Raw genomic sequence first — 27,727 nt, forward strand, 5'->3', positions numbered from 1 at the left:
CACATGGCAGTTGCAAGCCTGCAGCTGAAATGGGAATTTAGCTAGATGATGCAGACACATGTGAACTATGAAGAAAAGGTGCAAGAAATACAAAAATTTAACAAGCGTGCCTTTTATTTTAAAATAATATAAAACTATTAAAAATAAAGTGTCAGGGCACTTTAGTACATGATTGGTGGAAGAGTTGGTTTGCTCAGTCCTGATATTTTTTTGGAGTCAAGATCTCATAAAAATCACTATTTTTGAGTCCCACAGCTTTCTTTTTTTTTTGTAAGCTAGAATTTTTCAAATCTGAGTTTACTTCACTGTGATATTAATGATGCTGACATCTTCATATGGTTTGTCGGTTTTGGGATTGACTTTCACATTTGAAATTCTCTGAACAACTTCCATTCCTTTGGTTACTCGTCCAAACACACTGTGCTTGTTGTCTAGCCAAGGCTGGTGAAGGCATAGGAGGAGAAAAAAAAAGTATTATGTAAGTATTTAAAATGGGAAGAGGTTTAAAGCTAAAATAAGTGCATGTACATGAATATTAAAAAGTACAACTAAACTAAAATTAATTCCTTGCTAGTCTAACAGGTGACCACTGAAAACAAGGAGGCTTATAAGCTGTATTGTTCAACTCATTACATAAAGTTAGTTATCTGTTTGCACATTAAATTTGATTCTAAAAACACCTCTACTGCTTCTGCTACCCAGTTGCAGTGCAGCACAGGAACAACCCCCTCTGCTGGAGCCCTGGGTACCTGACTGGGGCACAGTATGGGCAGAACCCCCTCCACTGAGCACTGTTGGATCTGGCCCATGGGCCACAGGTTACCAACTGCTGCCCCAGATGCATCATTAATGACTTCCAACCCCTCTTGGAAAGTGACCATGTCAAGGCAGCCTTTGGGAGCAGGCCTATCCTGGCTTACAGACAACCCCTAAGTTCAAACTGCATCACTCCAGTGACATACTATCTAACTCCAATTCGCACCATGCCTTGCTACAGACCCAGGTGCCAGCTGTGCCTCCAACACAGACAATGCCATCAATACAGCTAACCACATGAAATAAGCACCTGAACTTCATTCACCTGCTCCTCCACCAATATCCCATAGGCCATCACCTGTTTACTGTGCCCTTTTGCTGTCTACACTGGATAGATGGGGCAATCCCTGTACAAAAGAATGAACGGACACAGTCCAAATTAATTCCTGTAACAAAAAGCCCATGATGGAGCACTTTAACCTTCCTGGACATCCCATCACTGACCTCAGAGTAACAATCTTAAAATAATAAAAAACAACTTGGACATGAAACTGCAGAACAAGAAATCATCCCATGTTGTATTAATTTTGTTCTCAACAAGCTGTGGATTCTAATCCCATTATGTAGACTAGTTTGTTTACTCTGGTGTTCCTCCAGGTGTTAACCGCCTTGTTCAGCTTAACTTGTCAATCATTCCTTTTATTGCCTCTTGACAGTGTCCTTTCCCCTTCTATATAAGCTTTTTTTTCCTACCGGAACTTTCATAGTATCTGGCAAAGTAGGTTGTTGCCTATGAAAGCTCATGCCTCTTTGAACCAGTTAGAGTCTAAAGGTGCCAATCCTGCCTTACCTTCTCGGCCTTTTATTGCTACTGCATAACACAGGTAAAATTTGTGACCATTTTGAAATCATGTTTATAAATGTTCCTTCTTAACAATTTGCACTGACACTGTTACCTCTACTTCAGTTAAAGTTCTTTAAAAGCATCCCTCAAAACATGAGGCTTTAAAATAAATGTTGCTGTGTGTGCAGTTTCTAAGACAAACCACAGGGCTATAGTAGTTTGAAGAATTTTGTTTTGTTCTTCTTAGATACCCATATAAAACTTTTCTATTTCCAGTATGCTGTGAAGTTGCACAGAAAACAACAATCCAGAAATCAAAGCCAAATCTTGACTGCAGTGCACAACCAGAATAAAGTAGGCCATAAACAGTAGTTTCTGTACCTGATCACATAGAAGAGTTGACCTGTTTTAGTTATGTTTATTTGTTTATAAATTAAAGTAAAATCCAGATGTTAACAGAAAATGCAATTTCTGTTAATACAAAATTCTATCACCATGTACAGAAATATAATAATATGTACCACTTCCTTAAATTCTCAAGTCCTGAGCCCGTCAAAAACCCCCCCAAAAACCAACCAAACAAAAAAACAAACCACACACAAGCTACCATATTTCACAGTGTATAAGTTAACACAGTATATAAGTCAACCCCAAATTTATTTAAAAAGTTAGGTTTTTCATCTACCTTCACTTTGATCTTCTTCACAAAGAAAAGGATTGGGCCTTTGCATGTTGGTGGGCTCCAGGGAAGCTGAATGGGGCCCCTGGGAGCTTGGGCAGCCCCCTCCCAGCTGAGCCCAGGGAACATCACCACTGTGGAGGAAAGGACTGGGCCCCTCTGCAGCTCAGGGGCTGCCTGGCCCAGCAGCAGCTCACCCCCTGGCCCCAGGCTCCACCAAAAGCAGGATCAGGCCCCTCATTGCTTCTGCCTTCAGCAGGTTCCAGCAGCTGGCAGGATACCTGGCACCACCTAGGAAGGGGCAGCTTTACCCCATAGGTGAAGGGCAGGGGTGAGGGGGAAGGCCAGCCTTGTCTGACACCTGGCCCTGCCTGACACTCCTACTTCCCCCCCCCCACCCCAGTGGTGCCTGTGGGGTGAGGCAGCCCCTTCCTGGGCAGCATCAGACATCCTGCTGGCCACTGAAGCCTGAAGGCAGAAATGGTGAGGGACCCGATCCTGCTTTTGGCAGAGCCTGCTTCCCCCTCCCCCATGACCAGGAGGCAAGCTGCTGCTGGACTGGGCAGCCTCTGAGCCATGGGGGGGGGACCCAGTCCTTCCTTCTGCAGCAGCAGTACCCCCCAGGCCTGGCTAGGTAGGCTACCTTGCTGGGTGCTGCCCAAGCTCCCAATCCAACTTCCCTGGAGCCCAGACATAGTGTACAAGTCAAGGTGGACATTTAAGGGTAAATTTCCGGGGTTCAAACTTTGACTTATACACTGTGAAATATGGTGCATCTTTTTCTTTCCAATTTATGCAGAGGCAATTTCAATAAAGTGTTTGTATTTTCACATTGGGCATTTACTTTCAAATGAAATACTAGGACCATAGATAGCATCCTCCTCTTTCACTAGAGGACTGTTACATCTACTTTTTTTGCACAGGCTTGACACTTCAAGCCTTGCACTCTGTTTTAAGTATTACTTACAGTTGGCACCACTGTTATGAAGAACTGGGAACCATTGGTATTTGGTCCTGCATTAGCCATACTAAGTGTGTACGGTCTGTCATGTCGTAAAGTTGCATGAAACTCATCTTCAAATTCTCCTCCCCAGATGCTTTCGCCTCCCATTCCTGTACCTGTTGGATCACCCGTTTGAATCATAAAACCCTACAGAGAAATTATATAGACACAGACTTATTCCATATAACAAAGGTGCAAGATTATGAAATTCTATACAAGGGATTTTCAAACAGACTATCATGCTTTGTATATACAACGTAAGTGTTAGAATAAAATGCTGAAGCCTCAAATGCTCAGACTAGGACTGGAACACAGCACACAGTTAATTCCTTAAGAAGTGATGTCCAGTCTATCAGAGTAAAATTTTCAAATTACCTTGCTGGACACACCACACTCAAATACTTAGGGGTTATATAAGTCTGCTCCTTCTGCAAAAAAATCAGTTTTAATTTAAATCTAAATCTTACGCAGCAAAAATTTAAAGCCCTACAAACTCTTCATTTTTTAGAATGTGGTCATACCTAATCCATACATGCCAGCCCTGTGTTCCAGGATGAGCCACCACCTAGTGGATGGCAGATCTAGTGAGGATATTGAGCACATGGGAGTGGTTCTTGGTTTTTAATTTTGCATTCCATTCTAGCTTTTGTTCCTTTTGGTCTTTGGAAGAAAGTTTCTGTTTTCATCCAGAAATGGGTTACTCTCCTTCTGGATGTTGTTTCTTGCACTTATTCTGCAGGGTGGGCTTCATCCCCCTGTATCTCATTAGGATTGGAAAGCAAACGTAAAAGAATATACCAGATTGGATAGCAGACCCTTCAACAAAGAAAATGACTATCGGCCACTTGAGGACAGCTTTCGTGCAACCCAGTAGGGTATTTCAGAGTGCACCTTCAGAGGACAGCTAATGGCTAAGGCCAGACCCCCTGCAGCAACCTCAACTGAGGAACATAATGTTGTTTGGACTCCCAGCTTGCCCCACCAAATCACCTAGATACTGAGTTCATTTGCATGGGTGAATGAGGTCTGGGAGCCTTTATGGCAGAGCTTTCCCCACAGATTGGCCCTTCTGCACTGGTTGGCCTTTAGCTTCCAATTCTGGCTGACTACAATGGTGAAAAAAAAGATGTGAAGAGTAGGAGATATAGGGTTGGCGCATTCAAGAAAGTCTTGTAAATTACCTTGATAATACGGTGAAATATGTGTCCATTATAGTAACCATTCCGACTATGTACACAAAAGTTTTCCACTGTTTTGGGACACCTGCAATTGTATATCATAAACATAAGAAAACACAAAGTACTTATTTGTTAAGCAGCAGTGCCTTAGGGGCTCCAAATGAGAACAGGTCCTCAAACACACAGCAAGGCGCAAAAAAGCTTATACATCCCAAAAAGCTTATGCATCAAAATCAGTGTCAGAGAATAGAAAGCAAAACACAATCACAGAGAGAGACAGGGTACAAGCAAACATTGTCCTTGTGCCATCATAAAAACTTTAATGGTGGTACATGTTGTGAACAAACAGACATTCTAGCCCCTTGTCATGCTGCAAGTGCTCAAAAATGCTCCCATGACCTAAGACAGTTTTGTGATACCTTAAATGGGAAGACATCTGTTTATTATCACAAACTACCTCTAGCACATCTCTGCAGGCTACTGTGAGCATGTCTGCAGGCTGCTGCACCCCAACTCAAGCTCCACATCTGCAAAGCAGAAATCCCCTGAAAAAAATACCCACAGTTCATGCATCTCACTGCTGCACCCCTGCCCATGGCCACTGTCCTGCATGATTGGGTCCCTGAAGACACAGGAGCAGCAGGGACTCAACCCTGTGGGACAACAGCCCTAGCAACATCTGTACATGCCAGTGAAGCAGACCAGCTGTGCCAGAACACATCCCAGCACAGCTGATCCTGCTCTAAATATGACAACTGATTATAACCATAGCAACTTGCCCTCACCTAACAGGTCCACAGCAGGACTAGAAACAGGAGCTCTCTCTTTCTTGAACCCTAATCCAATGTCCTAGCCACTAGATAATGGTTTTTTTTCCCCCAAACTTTCCATTTTCACAGCAGAGATAAGTGGCAACAAACTGGAACTAAATGTCAGCAATGTAATTCACAAGCAGGAAAAAAAAATCCTCTACCTTGGTAACTCTAGCAAACTGTACATATTGTGAGTGCATCCTGGAAGTGATGCATTAAATATCATTACTTCAGTGCAAAGGAAAAACTTTTCATCCAATGCAAAGCTAATGGTAATCCTCCTCCAAAGCCCTAATACTGCTGATCATCAACATCCAAATATTATATGGGCAAAGGGGCACTTGGCACATTACTGTTAATGAGATAAAGACCCTTTCAACCTTCAGGGCTTGATTTTTATCTAGACAAAAAAGTCAGTCCCAGAGGTAAAGTACTTCCTAACAGATGTTCAGGAGATTGCATGTAACAGATTAGTAGTCTCAAATTAATTTCTAATGAACTGAAACAGATATTCAAAACTGGCACTCCAACTTGCCATATTAAAATTAAGCCAAAGATCTCATATCTTCCCATTTGTTCTACCTTTCCATGATGCTCTCATCCCATCCATTTTCAATGAGATGCTAATTTCTAAGCATGCTTTAAAACTAGGGAAACCCAAACTAGCAAATCATAAATAAAAAAGGAAGGGACCAATCTACTGGCCTCACGCTTAATCTACTGTGTAAATGTAGGCACGCACATTGCTTTATTGTTTGCCTCTGATGAGTGCCTGGATAGCAAAGGTGGGTATTCTGAACAATTACAGCCATCTATATTTTGAATTATGCTTCCTGATTTCTAAGGAAACAAGAATCAGCATTATCAATCAATATGTCTCTATACTTTGAAATATATATGTATATTTTTGAGACTCCCTGTACACATATACACTAGAATTTTATTGTGCAACAATTAGGCTAGGGGTAGACATTACACATAAACCAGTTTAAGTGATCAGAAACTGTTTTAAACCTGTAACAGAACAGAAGTCCAGTGTACATAGACCAGTTTGAAAATGGCAGAAACTGGTTTGAGATAAACCTGGTTGAATGTAGTATCAGACTTAACTGATTTGGGTCAAACTGGGTTATGCAATGTCTGTCCCAGACCCTTTCCTGGTTTAGTTAAAGCAGAGTCCCCCACCATCCCAGATGCTTTGCAACCCTGGGCGGGGCTCTGCTCTCTTCTCCAGCCCAGCAGGGCTGGCCCCTCCCCTCTTCTCCCTGGCCGCAGCTCCAGCAGAGACTGCAGGTACAGCGGCATCTGCCTGGCCCCTGGCCTCTCTCCCCATCCCCACAGGGATTCCCCTCTACCTTACACAGACACTTCTCAGCATTAGTTAGCATACCACATGCTGGCTACGGTCCATGCTGTGGGAGACAGGACAAAGGTAGACAGGACAGCGTCTTAGGGTTTTTTGGAGCTAATCAACAGGTAGCTGGTAATGTACCTCCATTCCTTTCTTGGAAAAAGTTGTTTAAGAAGAGCTTGAACTGATGAGAGAGGCTTTTGTTTTGTTTGATGGGCTAATAAATGCTAACAACTCCCTGTGTAACTCCCTGCTGTGTAACTCAATGCTCTGTTATCATCTTCATGCTGGCTCCCTCACTGGTCAGGGCGGAAGGAGAGAACCACAACCTAATCAGAACATCCTGCTAGCCTGGCCATGCCCCACTGCAGCTCAGCAGTGTACAAGGGGAGGAAGGGCTACTATAGTGCCCCATAGCTTCTAGCCTGAGCCACTGCAGGCATGTGCTGGCATTTCTTCAGTCCAGAGGAGATGTCTTCAGATTTACAAACTGGTTCAGCCTAGCCAGGTTAGACAAACCTGCAAAGATTTAATCAATTCAGGCTCAGGCTTTTTGGACATCTGTCCCTAGCCTTAGGGTTGCCATATGTACATGCATACCCTATACAAAACCATGAAGACACTGGGGGTGGTAGAAATGCAGTTATTGACAATAATTTATACAACTTGACCACAAAACTATTTTCAAATGCTAGTAGAAAAAGTGGCACAAAGTTTTACATACAACTGAACTTAGTTCCTCTTTCATAACAAGGGAAAATTAGTCAGTTCTTGAAAGAAAAGGTTTCAAGTGTTCAGTGGCACAGAATTTACAGCAAATATTTTGACAATTACACAACATATTGCCTCTCAAGCTTATAAACAAGTGTTGCCAGATATTTCTGCTACTGCTTTCAACCTTGTGGGGGTTTTTTTGCTTTCCTTAGATTGCATAAAAAAATTGCACTCTGCTTGCACAAAACAGTGTCCAATTAAGGAGTAACACCCAGCAAATTTATTATTAATTGTGAATAGGAAAATCTATTAATAAAGACAGCAGGAAAAGGAGCACATTAAGAAAAAGGACTGAACTGTTATCAATTTCTCACCACTGGGAAGTGACAAGAGAAAGGCTCCAAAAAGATGCTATAAAGCAAATTATTAGAAAAGATACAAATACATACTCAACAGGGAAGAGCTTGATATGAATATCTCCCATGCTTGTGTGGATAATGGCACTATCAGAGACCCTTTTGGGGCCTTCAGCTTGAGTGGCTGCCATGACCTCTTCTTTAGATGGTTTTTCATTAAATACATCTCTGTCTGAATCTGCACTCTTTGTATCTTCTGGTTCACGTTTAGTAAACTGAAGAATAAAGCACAAATAATCCGTATATTTTCCTCCATTTTTACATATTAGATGACATTTCACAACTGAAAAATCAGCTAGCAATCTGCTAAATCCTCAACTAGATTTGGAACACAGACAGAAAGAACATATAAAATCCTGTTCTCCTGCAATTCAGTATGTGTAAAATAAATGGTAATAGAAGGCACTTACACTTGTATAGCTATCAATTCCGGGTACAGTTATTTGCAAATCTAAATAATCAGTGGCTATTCCTTTGCACCCAACCAAAATCCCATGGTAAAAATACTATTTTGAAAAAGGAATGGAGTACAAATGTCCAGGCAGGTAGGATCAAGCCAAATTAGCAGAGTCTTCTGGTTTCATTACACAGACATATTAAGTTCACTTTCTGCTGTTATTGCCAATGCAAAACTCAAGAAGAAAAAACATGTTTAATTCAAAACAGGAGCTTCCATCCCCCAAACAGTTCTCAAAGGATGGGAGATGCATACTAATGGTAAAAGAATAGAGAAGCATTAGAATACTGTGTAGAATGAATATATTATAATATCTCAGCTGAGAATTACATCACTGAAATATTCTGCATAGTTTCTGTGGCCATGGGTAGGTATTACATTTGTGCTTGGAGAAAAGCTGTATTCATTTTCCTGCAGAAGAAACCTTACGAGAGCCCCAAGAGAATTGCTACTGGGGAGAACGGCCCCCAGCCACCTGCCTCTCCCTTCTCCCGTACACCTCCTGGTTGGCCTAGAGGAGTGCCGAGGGTGGCACGAAGCTGTACCACTGTGGCAGCCTTCTCATGACTTTGGGAGCATTGCGGGTGTGCAAAAATGTCCCTCTTGACCTAGTCAAGTGCTATCTGGAACTTCAGAATACACATGCTTGGTACTATAGGACTACAATCAAAGTGAAGTGCAAAGCACTGGTTAGGCAAGTGGCAGTCAGACTTACACTATGTCATCATTCCTTCATTGTCCAGGCAAAGCCCCAATGCATTTGCTTAGTTTACTTGATTCTTCTTGTCTAAAAACTCTACTGTAAGCTCCTTGGGGTAAAAGACTGTTGTGTCTTTGTTATTTGGCTGTCGTTTAAGTGTTCATGAGCACTAATACTACACTGAATTTTCTAGATACAATAACTATATTTATAGAGAGAGCGAGAGACAGAGCAAGAGAGAAAGAATCCCCTAACTATATATGAGGGTTATATTTTCCAAAAAAAATCAATTATTTCGGATGTGATGAAGATCACCCAAGCTTCTTAACTCCTTGAGCAACTTAGTGAAAATCAAAGATCCCCATGCTACTTAGAGCTAATTCTAGAGGTGCACTGATACATTGGTCCCATATCGGATCAGCACCGATATAGGGAAAACTGACAGCATCAGAAATCAGCTTTTTTTGCCTGATGTGGCCAATAATGTGGCTGATAAATGCCCTGGGCATGCACACAGGAGGAGCACAGCCCAGCGGCTCGAAGAGCAGCATCTGGCTGGTGAATCTGTTGTGGGAGAAGGGTAGGGGAAGGGAAGGGGGATGGGGGGCAGATCGAGGCCCCTGCAGTGAAGGAGGGAGTGGGGCAGGGGCAGGTGCTGCTCAGTCAGGGTGGGGTGCAGGACGGAGCTGCAAAAGGCTTGTCCAGAGGTTGCAGGTTGGCTCCCGCTACTGCATGTACACCTCAGGTGTGACCCCAGATCTGCGCATGGGATGGGGCGGACTGTCGCTGTGGGCCGAACTGTTGCTGCAGTCTGGGGGCTGCACCGAGCTCTGGCAAATTCTGGGGTGGCTGTAGCCTCCTCATAGCACCCTCCCAGCACTGCTGCTACTGCCTGCCCCAAGCACAGTCCAGCCCAAATCCCTGCTGGGAAGACCCTGGCGCAGCCCCCAGCCCCAGCAACAATCCTCCCTCACCCCGCACACAGATCCAGGGGGACATGCCCCGCCATGCCCTCCTGGGGTGAGCTCAGTGGCAGGAGCTGCCACCCCCCACATCCACTGGACGAGCTGCTTGCAGCTCTGTCCCACACCTCACCCCACCCCACCCCAGCCCCACTCCTTCCATCAGTGCAGGGGGAGCCTCGATCTGTACCCCCTCATGTCCCTTCCCTCCCCCACCCCAGATTTACCAGCCCGACGCTGGTCTTCAAGCTGCCCGGCTGCATATCAGAATCAGATCAGTATCAGCCGATATGGCTCCTTAAAAATTGGCCATCAGTATTGGCCCCAAAAATCTCTATCGATGCATCCCTAGCCAATTCCAAGTTAAAATATTATTTCAATTTAGGAACACCCCTTCTGAAAGGCTATTTCACTACTACAATTCAAAACAAAAGCATTAGAAAGGTGTAGATTTTTTTTTTTTAAAAAAAGAAAGAAACCAAAAAAATTTAAACAAACCCTACAAACACAGACAAACAGATCAGTGCAACAACAGAGAAGTTATTCAAACAGAAACCACATGTACCATGTAAAACCTGTTTTTTTTGAAAGCTGTGCAGACTATTGTTGGATCTGCCTGGATGTTCTGAAGAACAGGGTTTTCTGATGCTTTCATCTCTATGGTGACAGCAGCCCGATGTTTCTTTGCTACTCCTTGAAACAAAGACAGCTGCATTACCCTGATATTTTCCTGTTTGCCTAGAATTCGAACACATCTACAATACAGAATATTTAAAAAAGCATCAACACCATTTCCATGATGTTTAGTTTCTCCCCTCTGTCCAGAACTAGACTCTTGACACAATCACTACATTTTAGCTTGTCCAAAGGAAAAAAAAAAAAGACTAATTACTAGGGGTGTGCGAAGCGGGTCGCATTTGATTTGGATTCGGCCTGATTCAGGGGACAGTGATTCTATTCGCCGATTCAGATCAGATCACTGTCCCGATTTGATTTGGCTGAATATGAAGATTCGATTCTGATTCGGAGAATCAGTGATTAGGCCATAGACACAGTTTTGTTTTTTCTACATACCTCAAGGTACCACGCGTGGCTCATTGAACACTGAGATGGCAGGGCAGATTGAGCATCCCACAGGAGCGTGGCCCCCCCATCCACGTTCTCAGTGGTGGACCTGGAAGCGGACCAGAAGTACTTCTGGTCTACTTCCGGGTCTGCCGCCAAGCACACAGGGCCACCCCAAACCCAGGAGGCACCAGTCACTGAGCTGGGGGGCTTTTGGGGGGTCCCCTGTGCACTTCCAGGTCCACCATCAAGTGTGCAGGGGACCCCCCCTGCACTCCCATGGGATGCTCCATCTGCTCCACCATCTCAGCATTCATGAGTCACACCTGGTATCTTGAGGTATGTAGAAAAAAAAACATATAAAGCTGTGTCTACGGCCAACTTGTTGAATCTCTCCAAATCGAATTAGAGGCTTCCGATTTGATTCAGAGAGACTAATGGGTTTCCTGATTCAACTCTGATACGGAGATTTGGCCGCCGAATCTCCTCCGAATTGAATCAGCGACCAAAGCTTTGCATAGCCCTATTAATGACTATTAACTGGCCTATTTACAAGACTTATGAAGCTCTCCCTATTCAAACCTTAGAGAGAGTCTACTGCTCACCCTTCTCAAACCAAAAAAAATCCCGAAGTCATTGATTCTTATTTATTTTGCAATACAAAGATGCAAATAAAATTGTCTTAATTTTACATTAGTCTTAATTTTACTTGTATTCATTCCATATAAGAAAACAGGACAGATGGTATAAATACCCTTATTTTGAAGATTTTATTTAAACACACATGATTCCATTTCACCAAGTATTAAGACACAAAATTCAACATTTAGCCTAGAAACAGTTTACAGCAGGGGTGAGCAAAATGCGGCCCGCCAGGACATTCCATCAGGCCTGCGGGGGTCCTAAAATTTTTTGAAAATATTAATCTGCCCCTGGCTGCCTGTCACACGGCCCTCGATGGCTTGCCAAAGCTCAGTAAGAGGCCCTCCGCCCAAAGTAATTGCCCACCCCTGGTTTACAGCCTAATTGAAACCAGTGACCCCTCCCCCCAACCAAGAAATCCATCATCATACAAAATTTTCAACTTGTTAAAAATCTCATTAATATTATATTTTTAGATAATCATGACATGTAAATGTATATGCATAGAGTATGACTTACCGGTTCGTTTCTACATTTATGACCTTAATACCCAGCATCGTTCCATAAAGCACAAAGTGTCCAGTTTCATCAAAAACTATGTTGATTAACCTTCCAGCATCCACTTTCTCTAGTTCACGCTCAACAGCCATACGTCGGCCAAACTCCATGTCTGGCAGCTGTTGTCTCATCTGCTGTAGCTCAGTAAACATCTACAGAGATAAGATAATTTTTGTACGTTTTGAATGTACTACAAGGTTCTGATGTAGTCTAGCATCTAAGCATGTGCATAACTTAAACAGACTTCAGTAGAACTATTCAACAATACACAAGTCTCCGTAATTTTCCAATGAATTATTCAAATAGTTTTTCTAGCTAAATGAAGATCAAAAGGTAATTAGTATCAAAAAGGAAATTAAACATGTGGGTTGTAGCATTCAAGATCACGGACAAAAAAAAAGTGTGTTCCCAGTCTAACAATTCAATCTTTACCAGAGACATAACTAGCAAGTGTTACATCCTGGGCAAAACTACAAGAGTGGGATGGAAGGTGCTGAGCACCAGAGTAGGGTGGAAGTGGTTAGTCTTACCTGCCTAGAAGACTCAAAGACATTAGCTGCTGCAGTGCTATCTCCCTGCCACTGCAACTGCTGCTGCAGCAACTCACAACATGGAACCTGAGAGCTGCTGCCCTCATGGCACAGATTCCCCCAGGTAGTCAATATTCTGGTGGCCTCCAAGCCAGCACCTGAGACTGCTGTCCTACTCACCCACCCTTTGTGACGCTATTGATCTCTGAAGGACTCTTTTATTTAACATTTGTTATTGATTTTAATTAAAGCAGTCAATTTTTCAAAAACTTCTAGAAAAGAGACAATATACCCTCACAAAAATGATTAAGCTACCTAAATAAACAAAAACAAAAATTAAAGTATATTGGACAAAATTCAATAAAGGAATACAGAAGTTAGGTCACAGGATGAGAACAGAGAAGAAAATCCCATTTTGTTAGTCAAATAAGTAATAAAGCCTCATAGCATATAAACAGAAGATAGAGTAGCTAACTGCACTGATAAGCAAACTAGTACTCAATCAAAATAGTGAAGCAGAAATAAAAACAAGAGTGAACTTACACTTAGGGATTCATCAAAGACTCTCATAAGTTTCCCAGTCAAGAACCTAAAAATTCTAACTTTTCTATCAGAACCAATACTGGCCATTTTCTTGCCATCAGGTGAAAAACTTATGCTAGATGGGTAAGCTTTGCATTTAGCAAATTCATATAAATCTGTATCTGTTTTATATTCCCAGTTCACATTTTTGGGGAATTTGTATTCACGGGGCGTGCCAGTCCAGTACTCGATCATTCCAGACTTGTCAGAAGATACTACTACTTTGTAGATAGGGTTTAACTGTATCTGAGTAAGAGGAGATGTATGGAGTTTATCAAAAACATGAAGTGGCTGGTTATTTCCTCGACCATCATATATGAATATCTTCCCTGTGCTCTTCTCAGAAGTTGCAACAGAAGATATGGCATCTCCAGGACAATATACCCATTCACACTGGCCAGGGTAGAAGCTGGAACAGAACCAGAAAAACAATAGAATGAGTAGGACTTATTTTACTTAGACAGAAACATATAATGATTTGCTACACAAATTTTCTAAGGACTAGTCAATTTCTGTTCATTCTTATTTTCAATATTACAGAGGGTAAGGATCACTAATTTGATAGCCCAGAGCCTACGTAGCAAATCACCTCTTTATTTTTTTTTTAATCAAATGACAAGGGCAAATTTTTCAGCAGGACCATTATTTGTTAAAGCTGATACTATGAGATTTACTAAGATTTAGCATTACGATACCAAGGAGAAACATTTTTTGATAACCAATTTACTTCTACATAGGTGGCCCAACAACCCAACTTCTTCTTCCATATTTCTTCAAAGTGATTAGGACAAGAGTGGGTGAGGGGAGGTAACTGGACAACAAAAAAAGGGCTGCCAACTACTACTACCTCAGATGTTAAAATGTAGTGGTGGTTGAATTTAATGTCTCACATTACATTTTTTTTCTGCCCTAAAACTGGTATTGAGCCACATTCTTGTTACAGCTGAAGGTAATGATAATTTTGTCATCAAATTCAACTGCAACAAGAATGGGTCCTGCAATAAACTGTGAGAACCAGATTACATTCAGCTGCAGTTCTGAAGGAATATAAAAATTAAGTGGTTGGCTGTTAATAAATATATGGACTCTCTATAAATTAAAAGAAATTAAAGAACTGGAGAACTGCCAGTGTTATACCTATCTTTAAGAAGGAAGTCTGGCAAAAATCTTGAAAATTACAGATCACTGAGCCTTACTTCAGGGTCAATAAACTAATTGATACATAGTTTATTGTATTGATACAATAATTAAAGAAAGAATGATTAAATACAGAAAGACTGGTACATTCTCCACATGGAAGCTGTGTTATTTAGAATTCTTTGACAAAGGTACTGAAGAATGGTAAGATATCATTTATTTTGGATTTTCAAAATATTTTTAGTAAAGATCTGCAGAAGAAGCTATTAACAAAACCAAGTAATCACAGTATGAGGTGCAAGGTTATATTGTGTTTTTAAAACTGGTTAAGAGGCAGAAAAATATAAAATATATTGAACATATACTGTATTTTTTGTATGCAATGCACCCCCAGATAAAACATACACCTTGTGTTTGGAAGGCAGAATGTAGAAATAAAAGATTTTTCCAGAGTTATCGCCGACTGTATGACACAGAGTAAGTCCTTGTGGGAACATAAAGTGTCCAGGAAGTGTGGCACCAGGAAGTTCCTAGTGCCAGCTACCTCATCCAGATGGTTTCCTGGGAGCAATACTTCCTGGACACTCTGTACGCATCCACACATGCAGGCACATGTGCTTGCAGCAGCAGCACAAATTTGTGCTGGAGATTGGTGCCTTAGCACACGTACCTGAACATGCACTTTGGTGTGGGGCAAATTGTGCTCCTTGGGGCAACCTGACCCTGCCCAGCTCAAGCTAGAGTATAAAAAAGCTACTCTGGTGAGCCGTTCAGGGCTGCTTGCTCTCAGGAGCTTCTGAGGTCTGGCCAGTTGGCATCTGGGGATACTAGTCAGCCCCTTGTGCCAGCTGGACTGCTGAAGCAGCCCTAACCTAGAGTGGCCCCTGTACCCTCTACCCACTGCAAGAGTGGGAGCTGCTGCCTGGCTGTGACCTGCTGCCCCCTGCAATAGCATTCGGCCCCTGGTTCCTGCACCCCATGGCTGTGTGCCTGCCAGACCCAGACGGGGACTGCACAGCCACCTGGGCTGTGGTATGGGCACTGCAACACAGGCACCTGCACCTCTGGGCCAGCTGCCAGTGGCACTGCTGTCATGTCTTCTAGTGCCCCTGCTTTACCATCTGGGCAGCTATCGCCCTGAAGATGTGCTCATTCCAGTGGCCCACTTTGAACTGTTGAAGTGTGTCCTGGCCCCAAATTGCCAGGAAGTCAGCTACCTTGTCTGCCCTCCACCTGGATCCCTGATGCTGGCCCTGGGCAGGCTCCTTTGCCCAGGTCCTGCTACTTGCCTCACCAGCAGGGATCCTAGTGTTCCCAGTTTAAAAACTGTAAGATCTCTAATAAAACAAACCTAAATTCTCTCATTGAAATACCCAAAATCTGCATTGTTCCACAATTAAAATGAAATGCCACTGTATATAGGGAGATAAATTGGGCAATGTTTTATTGATATATTTACCATTTTAAAGCAATTTGGAAGCCTACCAGTGCCTCTATTATCATAATAAAATGGATTCTAAATATCTATACACTTTGGCATTTGCTTTTGGCTTTTTTATCATAGAAAAATCAGAGCTGCTCCTGCCCCCTTCACTCACCAGGACATGAGAAGAGCTGCAGCTGAACCCGCAGCTGCTTTGTGGCACTGAGCAGCACTGATATGCCAGTGCCCTGCCCCTGCCTCTCAATCCCAACCCACAGCCCTGTCAGTGTCCCTCACTCCTGTTCTGCAGCCCCTGCCTACCTGCCACCAGCTCCCTCCTAGCAGCAGCTCCATCCTAGCACCAGGGCATGAGTCCAGCTGCAGCTGTCCCACACATTGCTTTGTGGCTCTGAGCAGTGCCAGTCCTTACTGTTCTGCTCCTTGAGCCTGTACCCAGGCCCCAGCAATCCCCATGTTGTTCCTGGAAGCCCTCAACTGGGGCTTAGGGACTAGGCTGGGAAAGCCCCTTCCCTTCCAAGCTTGCACATGCTGCTCTAGGGAAGTAGTGGGGCTGTAAGCCTGGCTCTAGCAGCCTTTCCTACCCAAAGCACTCCTCCATTGCTGACCCCCATCTCTCTCGCTCGCTTACACACACATACACCCCTCCCCCCCCTCTGCTGCCACCTCTGCTCCTCCTCACAACCTAACACCCCCACCCCCAAAATGATTCCCAGGACCAGGAGCCATGCAGGTCAGTGCTGCACTGGTGTGGGCATAGGACAGGACTGCAGTGTGGTTGTTGCCCCAGAAGCCGCAATTCCTGCCAGCAGGTCTCCTCCCATCGGGCGACTGGGCACACAGGGCATGAGATGTGGGGGGGGGATGTGGAGTTTGTGGGGGCTGGGTAAGAGGTGGTGGGGGTGGGTGTAGGGTTTGTTGGGGAGGTATGTAGGAGGTTTGAGAGTGGGTGTAGGGATGAGTGTGGGGCTTGTGAGTGGGTATGTGGGTGGGTTCATGGGTGGTGTGGGGATTATCGGGGGGTTCATGGGTGTGGAGTTTGTAGGTGGGTATGTGGGATTTGTGGGAGGGGTGTGAGGGGGCCTGCCACACCCCCCTTACTCCGCTCCCACAGCATGCATCAGCCGGCCCTCAGGACCCTCATAGCCTGCTGCAGGCAGAGCCCCCTGGTGGTGCACTGTGCTGCCTGAGATGCAGGGGCTACATATGGTGTATGGAGCTGGTCTGGCCCACTGACATGCACCTTCAAGCAGGACTGGCCCCTGATGTCACTTGACACTCCTAGCACTGCATGCAAGAGCCGTGCACCATTGGACCGGGCCAGCTCCTGCATCCATGCAGCCAGCCTGGCCTGATGGCGTGTGGGGCACGTGTGATGGGGCACATGGAGGCAGGAGCTGGCTCAACCCATGCAGCTCCTGCATATGGGGCCGGGAGCCCCAGGTGACGGCAGGAGCTGGCCCAGTCCTGTTTGAAAGCATGTCTGCGGTCTGGGCCGGCTCCGTGCACTACGTGTAGCCCCTGGGTCTCAGGTGGCACAGCATGCTGCAGGGGGCTCTGCCGACAGCATGCCACAAAAGCCCCGAGGGCCCACTGCTGGCTGCTGCTGCCAGGGCCAGTGGGTGCTGTGCTCTGTAGGGGTGGGCAGGGGATCCACCCCTCCCACACAGTCCCCGCCTACCCCCCCCAGTCTCCCCACCCACACACAGTCCCTGCTTACCGGGGACAGGGCATGGGTCCAGGCCACTGCTGCCAGCCTTGCCCTGCTTCTATTTGCTCCAGCACATTGAGGCTGCATGCTGGAGCAGCAGGGGCACACAGCAGACATAGAGATGCTTGGGCCAGGTACTAGAGCATCTCTCTGGAGGACCCAGCCTCCAGTTGCTTCAGGGCATGCTCCAGGATTTCCTGGTATCAAACTTAGAGTCCGCGTTGCAAATATGCAGTGCAGGAACATTTTTTTGTTCCTAGCATGCTTCCTGTGGTGTCTCAAACTGCTATGAGATGCCGCAACAGGCACGTGCTTGCTTGTCTGGATGCAGCCTCTATGTTCCCAGGACAACTTACTCTATGCTACACAGTCAGCCATGGATGGACACTGTGGCTGCTTGCAGATGTTAAAAAAAACAACCCAAAAAGCAAAAAACCAAACAACCCATGCTTTACCAGAAGCAGCAGCGTGTTACTTTGACCTGGCTCTGCAGCATCTGTATGGATCAGGAGCTTCAGTGGGGCTTTCTGGCGCTTTTATCTAAAGCTGAGTCAATCAGCTATTAGATAAAAGCACCAAAAAAGCCCCATTAAAGCGCCCAATATATAGACATCAGGCAAGCTGGGGTCAACTAATGCACTGTATCTTCTGAGCATGTGCTGGGCTCTGTGCGGGAACATGTGGAGTTTTGGGGTGATTTTTTTTTTTAATGTCTGCAAGCAGCCTGTGTTTATTCTCACAAGCACTTACTCTGTCACACAAAGTTAGGCCCCAGACCCTTTCAAGGAGAATCTTTGAAAAATTAGTTCTTTATTATAAGTAGTTATATATATGAGTTCCTGCAAATAGTGTTATTTCTACATCATAAACCTCAAAATAATACCAGCAACTCACCTGCTGGTTCAGGCACAAGCTACAGCGCTCAGCCAAAAACTATGGGTGTAAGGGGATTAACACAGGACTCTGTCATCTTGGCAACTGCATGGCATGCTCAGTATCTCCACGTGTGCTTTTTTTCAAGCAAAAAAAAGAGGTTCATCACTTAAAACACCACCCCAATTTTAGGAGTAGCTGATTTTGGAGGAAAAGGTACATACAGAAAATACAGTAATATCAAGAAGTAGGTTAGGAATGGGATGCTACCAAGTACAAGAATGGACTGGCATTTACAATTACTCATTTTCCATTTTGCTAATTTGTATGATCTGGTCATATGTCAGTATTTTCAGAGAAGAATACTATTTAGGCAAGTAAAAAAAATAGAATTATGAACTTGGAAGCAAAGCTAGTCAATTAGGTTGCACAATGGCAGATAAGTTTCAAAGTAGGTAAGTGCAAGACAACCAACACTATAAAGATTATGCAGAATTATTTATATAGATGCTAGATCACGGGTTGTCAACCAGGGGTACTCATACTCCTGGGGTAACTCCCAGGGGGTACACAGGGGTGGGCGGGGATGGAGCACCGCCACCCCGTGCCACTGCCTCAAAGGAGCAGGGCCAGGGTGGGGCAAGATCAGGGCCACACAGATGCTGTGCTGCCGCCACTTGCCACACTCCCGCTCCGCATTTGGCTGCTCGCCACCCCCTGTCCTCCCGCTGCTCAGCATCTGGCTGATAGCCGCCACCCTTCTTCCCCCGGCAGTACACTTACTAAAAAGGGGGCTGCCAGGGGTACACTTATTAAAAAGGGTTGAAAACCCCTGTGCTAGATTAACTGTGGCCTCTCCAGAAAAACATTCAAGCATCAATATGCACACATCTCTTGCTCATGGTGTGCACATGGGGTTGACAGACACACAACAAGATATTCAACTACAGTATGGAAAGCATACCAAATAACATTTACATGATATGAATTATTAGATGCTCATCCTCTGTTGATTAAAGTTTTAGTCTTGGTCAAACTGAATCACCTCATCAAATGATATAACTAAAACAAAATAGATTTTTTTTTGTCCTAGTAACCCAAACATACACAACATCTGTCAGGATAAGCTAAAAGTTTCAACAGAACAGTTAGGATTTGTAATACCAGCATTTAGGAGGGGATTTGCTTATGGGATAAGTCAATAGCGACTTTCAGCTAACGTACATGATCAACAGGAAAATACTTAATGTGATTATGTTAAAGGGAATTTTCAAAGGTGTTTTCCACTTGCCCAATTCTGTTCCCTTTGAAAGCAGTGGGAGTTTTATTTATCACTGACTTCACAGAGAACAGTTAGAAAATTCCTCACTCAAGTTTTATTAAAATTCAGAATTAAAAATGTAATAATTAGTTTAAGCTGAATACATATAGGTTTATCTCAAAGAGATGTTGGAGAGACTGACTCTTCTTGCATACTTTTGAACAGCATTCTTTGATGTGTCTGTTGCTTCTAATGTACTCATTAAAAACATGGCTTTTGCTTTTTTTTTTATCATTACAGAACTGCAATGATTTAATTGCTTCTTGCATGGTATTTTCATCCAAACGCTGCATAACTACAGAAATTCCTGAACAGCAACACTAAGGAATATAATGTCTCTACCAGCAGAAGCAGACTGCTATCATGGCAGTACAGAAGTTACACTCCTGTTTGCTATCCACTAAGGATCCCTCTACAGGTTACATGCATCATGCAATTACCAGGTTAAATGCACAATTAATTCAGACAGTCTACATGCGCAACTTTATTATTGTGCCATAAAAAGATCCAACCAGCTATAAAGTTAGAGCTGGAAAATGTGTATAGGCAACCCTCACCATTCACGGGGGATACATTCTATTATCCCCCGCGAATGGTGAAATCCGCATATAAGGCACTGTGTTTATGAACACAGTCTGCATGCATGAACACAATGGCCCCCGTGGCTTGGGGAGTGTGGGGGAACAGCTCTGGCAGCAGTGGTGGGAACCCGGAAGCAGCAAGCACAGAGCTCCCAAGGAGCTCCTGTAAATGTATAAAGTATATTTAAGATGCGGGTTCAGCATTCGCAAATGCCGAATCCGTGAATAGCGAAGGTTTCCTGTACTAACTTCATAACTGGTTTCGAACCAGCTTTAATTTGCATGTGTAGCATATCTATAACCCTGTGGCTGGGAGCCCAGTCATCTGATGGGGCTCCCAGCTGTGGGGGATGCACCATGCACTGCAGTGGATGGCAGACCCATCAGCTGATGGGACTGTAATCTGTGGAAGCATGTGGGGTGCCACTGTGGATTGGAATTTTGTCAGCTGAGAAGTCTCCCACTTGCGCAGTGGGAGTTGGTACAGGGGGAGCCTGAGATCACAATCCTGGGTTCCTCTTACACGGGCAATAAGGTGTGATAGGATCTGATGCTGGATCCCAATCACACCTCCTGCCATGCACGTGTGGCATGGGAGGAGGCACAATTGTGTGGATTGCGCATTAGATTTTATCATGTCTTTACCTGAATGTCTGGAGGGGCCCTTACATACAACAGTTTTTGCCCTGTTTAGGTTGGCTTTCATTTTCCATCAATTCCGCTGTGAACCAATCCATTGTGTCTGTTATTACTTGCAAAACCATAGAAAACAGGGATGATAGATGTCAAAGAATCATTTAGTCAATCTCCCTCTCCTACCTTGTTACTTATGACATATTACAAACATTTGTTTGTCACAGTTTCTGGTACTGAAAAATATGGAAACCCCTCCCATCTTTAAGAAGGATGCAAGCAATCAAGCTGCATATATTACAATTCTACACACACCAAAAATCCCAAACTCCTCTAATCTCATCTGATTAGAGCTGGCTGGAAAAAAATAATTCAGATAATCAAATGGTTAAAATAAATTCCCTCTCCCCTGCAGAGTATCCCAAAGTATTCTACAATGCCCTAAGGATGTTTTAGAGAACAAAACAACTTACCCCAGTTTCAGCATATTTATCATATCAAAGTTCACTACATCAAACACCTTCATTGCTTTGTCATCTCCAACAGAACAGAACAATGCACCTTCAGAGCTACTGGCAATACTCTCAATAACTCCTGTTACAAAAAGTGAATACATTAAGACAGATGCCTCCATCTCAAAATTGTATTTACCCTTCAGTTTCAGCTGTCTGGAAGCAACAATTATTGGGTACAGTATTTGTATTTTAAATCTTGTTCAAACAGTTTATTACAGTTTACAAGTTCAACATAGAACTGCTAATTTCTGTATTTTGTCTCAAAATAGTTGGCTATCAGAAGTACAGCTAGTGATCTGACATCATACTACTTATTTTTTTTACTCCACTAATCCCATTCAAAAAACCAAAACAATGCATAGTCTTTATTTTTTGAAAGAATTAAATTCTAAAATATGTGAATGTTTGAGACTCTCACTTTAGTCACTTTGAGCAAATACATTTTTAAAGTAGTGCTAATTAATATTTTTAAAATATCTGATAGACAGCTCCTTAAAATATATCTCACTATTACCATGAAGTATCTGTGTTTTTGACTTCTACAAATATATAATAAAGCACAGATATTACAGACCAAGGTGTGAAGGATCTTGTAAATGAGACATCTGACAATTACTAAAATTGAACTCCTTAATACATTAAGGTCCCTGGTTTTCCTGCATCCTGGATTAAGACCAAAGAACATCTGATGAATTTAGTATTTAAATATTAAATGTTACAAATGGATTATAGATAGCCAAGAAAAAAAAGTTTTCTTTTTACAAAACAAATGAAATAAAATATAATTCTTACCTAAATGGCTGCGAAAATGTTTAACAAATTCAATCCCTTCTTCTACTTTTTTCCAGAATTTTACATGTCCATCATGGCTAGCTGTTATGACAAAATCTGTCCTGCAATTATATTAATTAAAATGTAATGTTGAAAATTTAGGGGCTGGAAAGGAAGAATCGTGGTAAACAAGATCAACATAAAAAGTCTGGGAAAGCTAATGAAGTTGTTTACTTCTTTTGCTCAAAATGTGAGGGGGACAATATAAATATATATCTATGCATTTCTATACGTTATATCAGTTAATATCGTATCAGCACCGATAAAAGGAAAATTGACACAATGGCTGATGTGGCTAATAATGTCACAGATAAAAGCCATGTACATGTGCACAGGCACAACATGCATGTGGCCAAGAGTGCAGCCTGGAGGCTTACAGAGAACAGCATCCAGCTGCGTGGGGAAGGGAGGGCAGATCAAGGCCCCCACAGTGAGGGATGGAATGGGGCTGGGGAGGCGTAGGGAGGCATGCGCCCCCCAGATTTGTGTGCAGGGCAAAGGCAGGGTTGCCTATTGTAATTATGGGGCCAGAGACTGCATCAGGCTCTTCCTGGCAGTGGATGGGGCCCGGGGCTGTGCTCAGGGTGGGTGGGGGCAGGGCAGGTAGCAGTGCTGGTCATAACGCCCCCTCCCAGCATCACCGTCATCCTCCCCGCCCGCACCTGCCCCGAGCACAGCCCTGGCCCAGCGTCCCTTTACTGGGAACAGGCCGCAGCGGGCAGCTTCCCCTTGCCCCATGCACAAATCTGGGAGGCATAATACTATCACAATTTAAACAATCTACCATAAGAGTCTGTCCAAGTATGTAGTAGCAATTCAATCTCTGCATCAGTCCTCAATAGACAAGATATTATCTTCTTGCATTTTATCTGATTTGTAAACAAATCCGTGACATCATTACCAAACATGACATAACATTACTAATATTATTCATGAGTCTGATTTTTTAAAAATTCTACTATTGTTAGAAGTAAAATACAAATATTGAAGCGATTAAAGAAAAATAATTTTCTCCTTAGTCACTATAGTTCCATTTACTTAATGGACAAAATGCAAGATATCATTAGGTAGCCCACATAACATAGCAACTGTGGAGAAAATAAATAAATAGATTTAAGATCAGTAGTGTCTGCTGAAACATTCTGCAGCCCCTTTTTCAGTGAGCAACCAATCTGCAGCCCCTTTTTCAGTGAGCCAGTTCTTTTAAAATTACCTTTGAAAACTTTATGATCAGTTGGGATTTTAAAGTTCCATTAGTTTTAGAAAGAAAATTCTCTCTCTGTCTCTGTCTCTCTCTCTCTCTCTCTCTCTCTCTCTATATATATATATATATGACAGGAAGTTTTCTTTCTAGTTCCTGGACTGCAAAACAAGACTGTAAAAAACAAGACTTACTTAGTACATGCTACATGCGTAATGACATCTCTGTGCATATAACTGCGTTCATACATGGAAGCACTTGGAAGGTTTTCAAGGTAGACGTGTTCAAACTCAAGGACTAAAATTAAAAGAAAAAGTAGGAATTATTTCCTTTTGATAAAACTTATTTTATCTTCAGCTCTATGTTAATTAAGCTTTGATCAGCTTGCCTGCTTGCATCTTAGTCGAGAACACAAGACAGTGGTCAGCAACAGTTTCCAGCAGAAGGATGGAATGATCCAGTTCAGGGCCAAGGTAGGGCAGCGCTAGGACCCAGCTGCTGCCACTGCTGCTTCTCCCTACTGCCCAGCTGCAGCGCAGGACAAGAAAGCTCCCTGCTGCCCAGCTGCAAAGATGATTTTACCAAACACCTTGATGCTGCCATAGTGGTCACTGAACTAATATCAGAAAACTATGAGCAGTTTGTAAAAATGCTATGCACCATCTCAAAAAGACCTCTCTCAAGAGGCTGCGGAAAGAAATGTGTGCCAGGACTAACGCCGAAATTAGCTGATAGATAAACCAAGTACAACAGACTGTATGATACAGACCTGTTTGCTGAGGAACCTATTGCTTCAGCAAAAGAACTGGTCATTTTATTAGCAGAGGGACAAAGGCAGAATCTCATTGAGAATGTGGATATAACATATAATAGCAAAAAAACTGGGACAACCATCTGGAAACTTACTAGCGAACCAAAAAAAGAATGAACAACGCTACAATATCACTGCAAATCAGGCCATAGACCAACTCACTGAAAATGGTAGGGCACCAAATAAACAACCCAACTTTCAAAATCAAGAGAAAAGATGACCAGGAAGTTCCTCACTTTGGGACACATTTTACGGTGGCTGACTTAACAATTGCAGTAAGCACCATTAAAGACAGCAAAGCCACGGGCCTTGACAACTTGGGCCTGGCTACTCTTATTGTACAATGTGTGGAACCATGTACAAAATACCCAACATAGCAACAAGCATATATTGTACCACTCCTAAAAATGGAGATAGATCCCTCAGATCCAAAGAACTTCAGACCTACATCCTTACTTTGTCATCTTTCAAAACTCTATAGATGCTTTATCTTAAGGTGCTTGTCACTGATTGTCAAACAATACATAATTCCTGAATGAGCTCGCTTCCACACAGGGAAATCATGCACTGGTCAAGTACTAAACATCATGCAGTACATCAACTATGTGTCAATCCAAACAAAACACAGGTTAGTCTCTTCCACCTTTAGAACTAAGATACTAATAAGTAGCTCAACCTAATGGAATGGAATAACCCAGATCCTACATATTTGGGAGTGACACTAGACTGCACATTTCCATATAAAGTGAATGTAAAAAGATGGAAATGTAAAGTTAGTTCCTGGAACAACATATTTAAAAAGTTCATCAACTCCATATGAGGAGAGAAGGGGGGCATCCAACAACACTACAAACTAAGGCACTTGCACTTTGTTATTTGGCAGCTGAATACACATGCTTGGTTTGGGAAAGATAGGCACATGTAGAGAAGCTAGACACTGTGCTGAACAAAAGTTGCAGGTGCATTACTGGATGCCTTAAAACAATAAATGACAAAAACTTCCATCTACTTGCTTGAATTGCCCCACCAGACTTCGGCAGAGCAGTAGCAAGCAAAATGGAACACACCCAGCAGACAGAAGACAAGGGATACGCACTACCTGGCCACATTGTGGCTCCCTTGACTAAAATCACAGAAAAGCTTCCTCTCAACAATGCAGCCACTGGATGACAGACAGCTACACAAAACTGAAATATTTATAAAAATCCTTTTGTTGAAGAGTAGTTGATTTCCAATATTTTGGGAATACACCTTCTGATCCAATTTCCCCTTTAGCTTGATCCCTCCCTTAGCCCATAATACAATATTTATAACATCTCAATCCAAGAATCTTTAAACACTTACAAGGAAACTTGGTCAACATTCACTTCATTATTATAATAAAGAAACTCATGCACAGAGATTCAGGGCTCGAAGTTACGGTCTAGGAGACAGAATTTTAGGACAAAGCCAGTGACATTTTGTTTATAAATGAACATACAACACTGATGCTCTAGATTTAGTTCCAAAAGCAGTAAATGAAGAAACTCTTTTATGGAGAAGTTATATCAGGATTTCTCGTATTTTCCTCCGTAGTACACAGGGCTAGCAATTTCTTAAGACAAGATAACAGACTACCTAGAGACTATTAGTTCTGGGTTAGAATATGTCAGTTCCTCTGTAAAAGCAGTGGAAGTAGTCATTTTCAATACCCATGTAAAAGACTCTCCTGTTTGTCCTCTGTCCTTTGACTAATAATGATGGCCAGAACAACTGAATCTATCTAGGAACAGGTGATCCACCGCAAAGCTAAACTGGACTACAAAAAGTAATCTAACAACTGCAGTCACATAAGAATATGTAACAAAAAACCCTTCAATTTTCTGAGACAAGATATGTGCTTATTCTAATCTCTCAGATAGCTGTCTGATATTGTTAATAAGATGGATATAATTATTGCTATTTTTGAGCATGCCACAATATGCCACATCAAGAATTTCACAAAAATCACAGACTACATTTCTCAGGAAAAATATTGTTTGACAAAAATATTTGTCTCAAATTGCTAAAGGAAAGACAAATATGACAATGAAATTGGATAGTTATTCAGATTAGGAAAGCACCCTACTTGAAAATTTGTTCATTTTTATTAGCATCTTTCTCTGATTTTGGTCATCTTCATTTTGTAACTAAATCAGATTTTTACACTGTTTTATGTAGGTTAAAAGCTAAGTATTGACTTATTTGTGCAGTTTCTCTTCTTGTCTCTACAACTTAAATGAAGTTGCCAACATTTACATATCGGGTACATACTGTATTAATCACTGCTTATCCTGCTCAGTGTGCACCTGATCAATATCGTCAAACCCATTTTTGCATTCACGGCACTGTTCATGAGAAAATGTCAAGCAAGTATGTTTGTTAGAACTACATCAACAAAATAGCAACAGGTGCTCTGTAAGAAGTCACTCTATTAGTTCACACTAGAGGTATGAAGAACAGCGGTTTCCCTACCATTAAGTTATTGCTTCCCTATACATGGAGCACTTGAAATGCTTTCTGATGTAAAAATCAATTAAAACTGCACTTTGTTTTATGAATCTGAAAAAAGAAAGGTGTGCATTTAATTCCAATGACTACAGAACCAATGAAACAACATCTTTTGATTCTTTTTTGCCTAGTTGGGGTTTTTTAGATGCAATTAATACACAGCCCAGTAAACTTATATTTGTTTGTGCTCATCAGAAGCTGAATAATACCTCACTAGGCCCTGCACTATTAGTAAAATGAATAGTCTCTTTTAAATGGAGAGCAATGTGGTGTTGTGTTATGGGCCTCGGTGCACCATGCCATCTACACCCTCTTTTCAGAATCCTAGATCGACCCATGGCCACTTCCACAAGCATCTTTAAAGCTTTCTCTGCAAACCAAGGGAAGGCAATGTGGGGAGGCGCAAAGCTGCTGGAGGGGCACAGCAGAGGAGACAGGCCCTTGTGGGACATGTGGATGTGGCACAGCACTGCCACGGAGCTGCAGTGCTGCATGACCACCTCTCTCCTAGCTCTGTTATATTCAGATGAAAAATGTGAAACAGTAAGAGGAAAAAGGAAGCCCTCGGGTAAGGGGCGCATTTGGGTCTAGCCCCTGGGAAAGGCACGTTAGCTGCGGCGGCTTGTCTCCCCGTGTCGGAGGCACGGGGCAGGGCTCTCCCCTGGCGCTGTCCGGCCCCGAGCCCCCGGAGCAGCTCCCGGGGTCGGTCCGCGCTCGTTACCTCTCCTCTTCTTCGCTTGCGCGGCCTCTCCCGGGAGGGGCCCGACCCACCGCTCCTCTTCCTCTTCCTCTTCCTTCTCCGGCTCGCCATCCCCCGCGATCTCGAGCTTCCTTCTCTTGCGCTCCGAGTCGCTAGACGCCATATTGGCTGACATCGCTGCCCGCGACGCGGGC

The 27,727-nt window shown here is 43.1% G+C and overlaps 1 protein-coding gene across 1 annotated transcript; it reads right to left on the reverse strand.

Annotated features, from left to right (window-relative positions):
- Positions 1 to 88: 88 nt before the first annotated feature.
- PPWD1 (peptidylprolyl isomerase domain and WD repeat containing 1) lies at positions 89 to 27,727 on the reverse strand. Its single transcript, XM_006034725.3, has 11 exons — positions 27,555 to 27,727; positions 23,688 to 23,790; positions 22,254 to 22,354; positions 21,420 to 21,540; positions 13,211 to 13,658; positions 12,099 to 12,289; positions 10,438 to 10,627; positions 7,787 to 7,968; positions 4,464 to 4,545; positions 3,247 to 3,429; positions 89 to 441 (listed from the first exon to the last, which is right to left on the reverse strand). The coding sequence occupies exons 1-11, from the start codon at positions 27,706 to 27,708 to the stop codon at positions 298 to 300; spliced, it is 1,899 nt and encodes a 632-aa protein (XP_006034787.1). The 5' UTR covers positions 27,709 to 27,727; the 3' UTR covers positions 89 to 297.

Source organism: Alligator sinensis, unplaced genomic scaffold (assembly GCF_000455745.1).
Source record: "Alligator sinensis unplaced genomic scaffold, ASM45574v1 scaffold346_1, whole genome shotgun sequence".
Lineage (NCBI taxonomy): Eukaryota > Metazoa > Chordata > Crocodylia > Alligatoridae > Alligator > Alligator sinensis.

Bases quoted from the DNA above. Each gene is read 5' to 3' on its own strand.
- PPWD1 (XM_006034725.3), bottom strand. From the start codon at position 27,708: ATGTCAGCCAATATGGCGTCTAGCGACTCGGAGCGCAAGAGAAGGAAG. The intron at 12,290-13,210 runs GTAAGTTCACTC...TTATCTCTGTAG, and splicing joins TCTTTGATGAATCCCTAAGT to ATGTTTACTGAGCTACAGCA. The intron at 10,628-12,098 runs GTAAGTCATACT...TCTGTATTGTAG, and splicing joins ATAAATGTAGAAACGAACCG to ATGTGTTCGAATTCTAGGCA.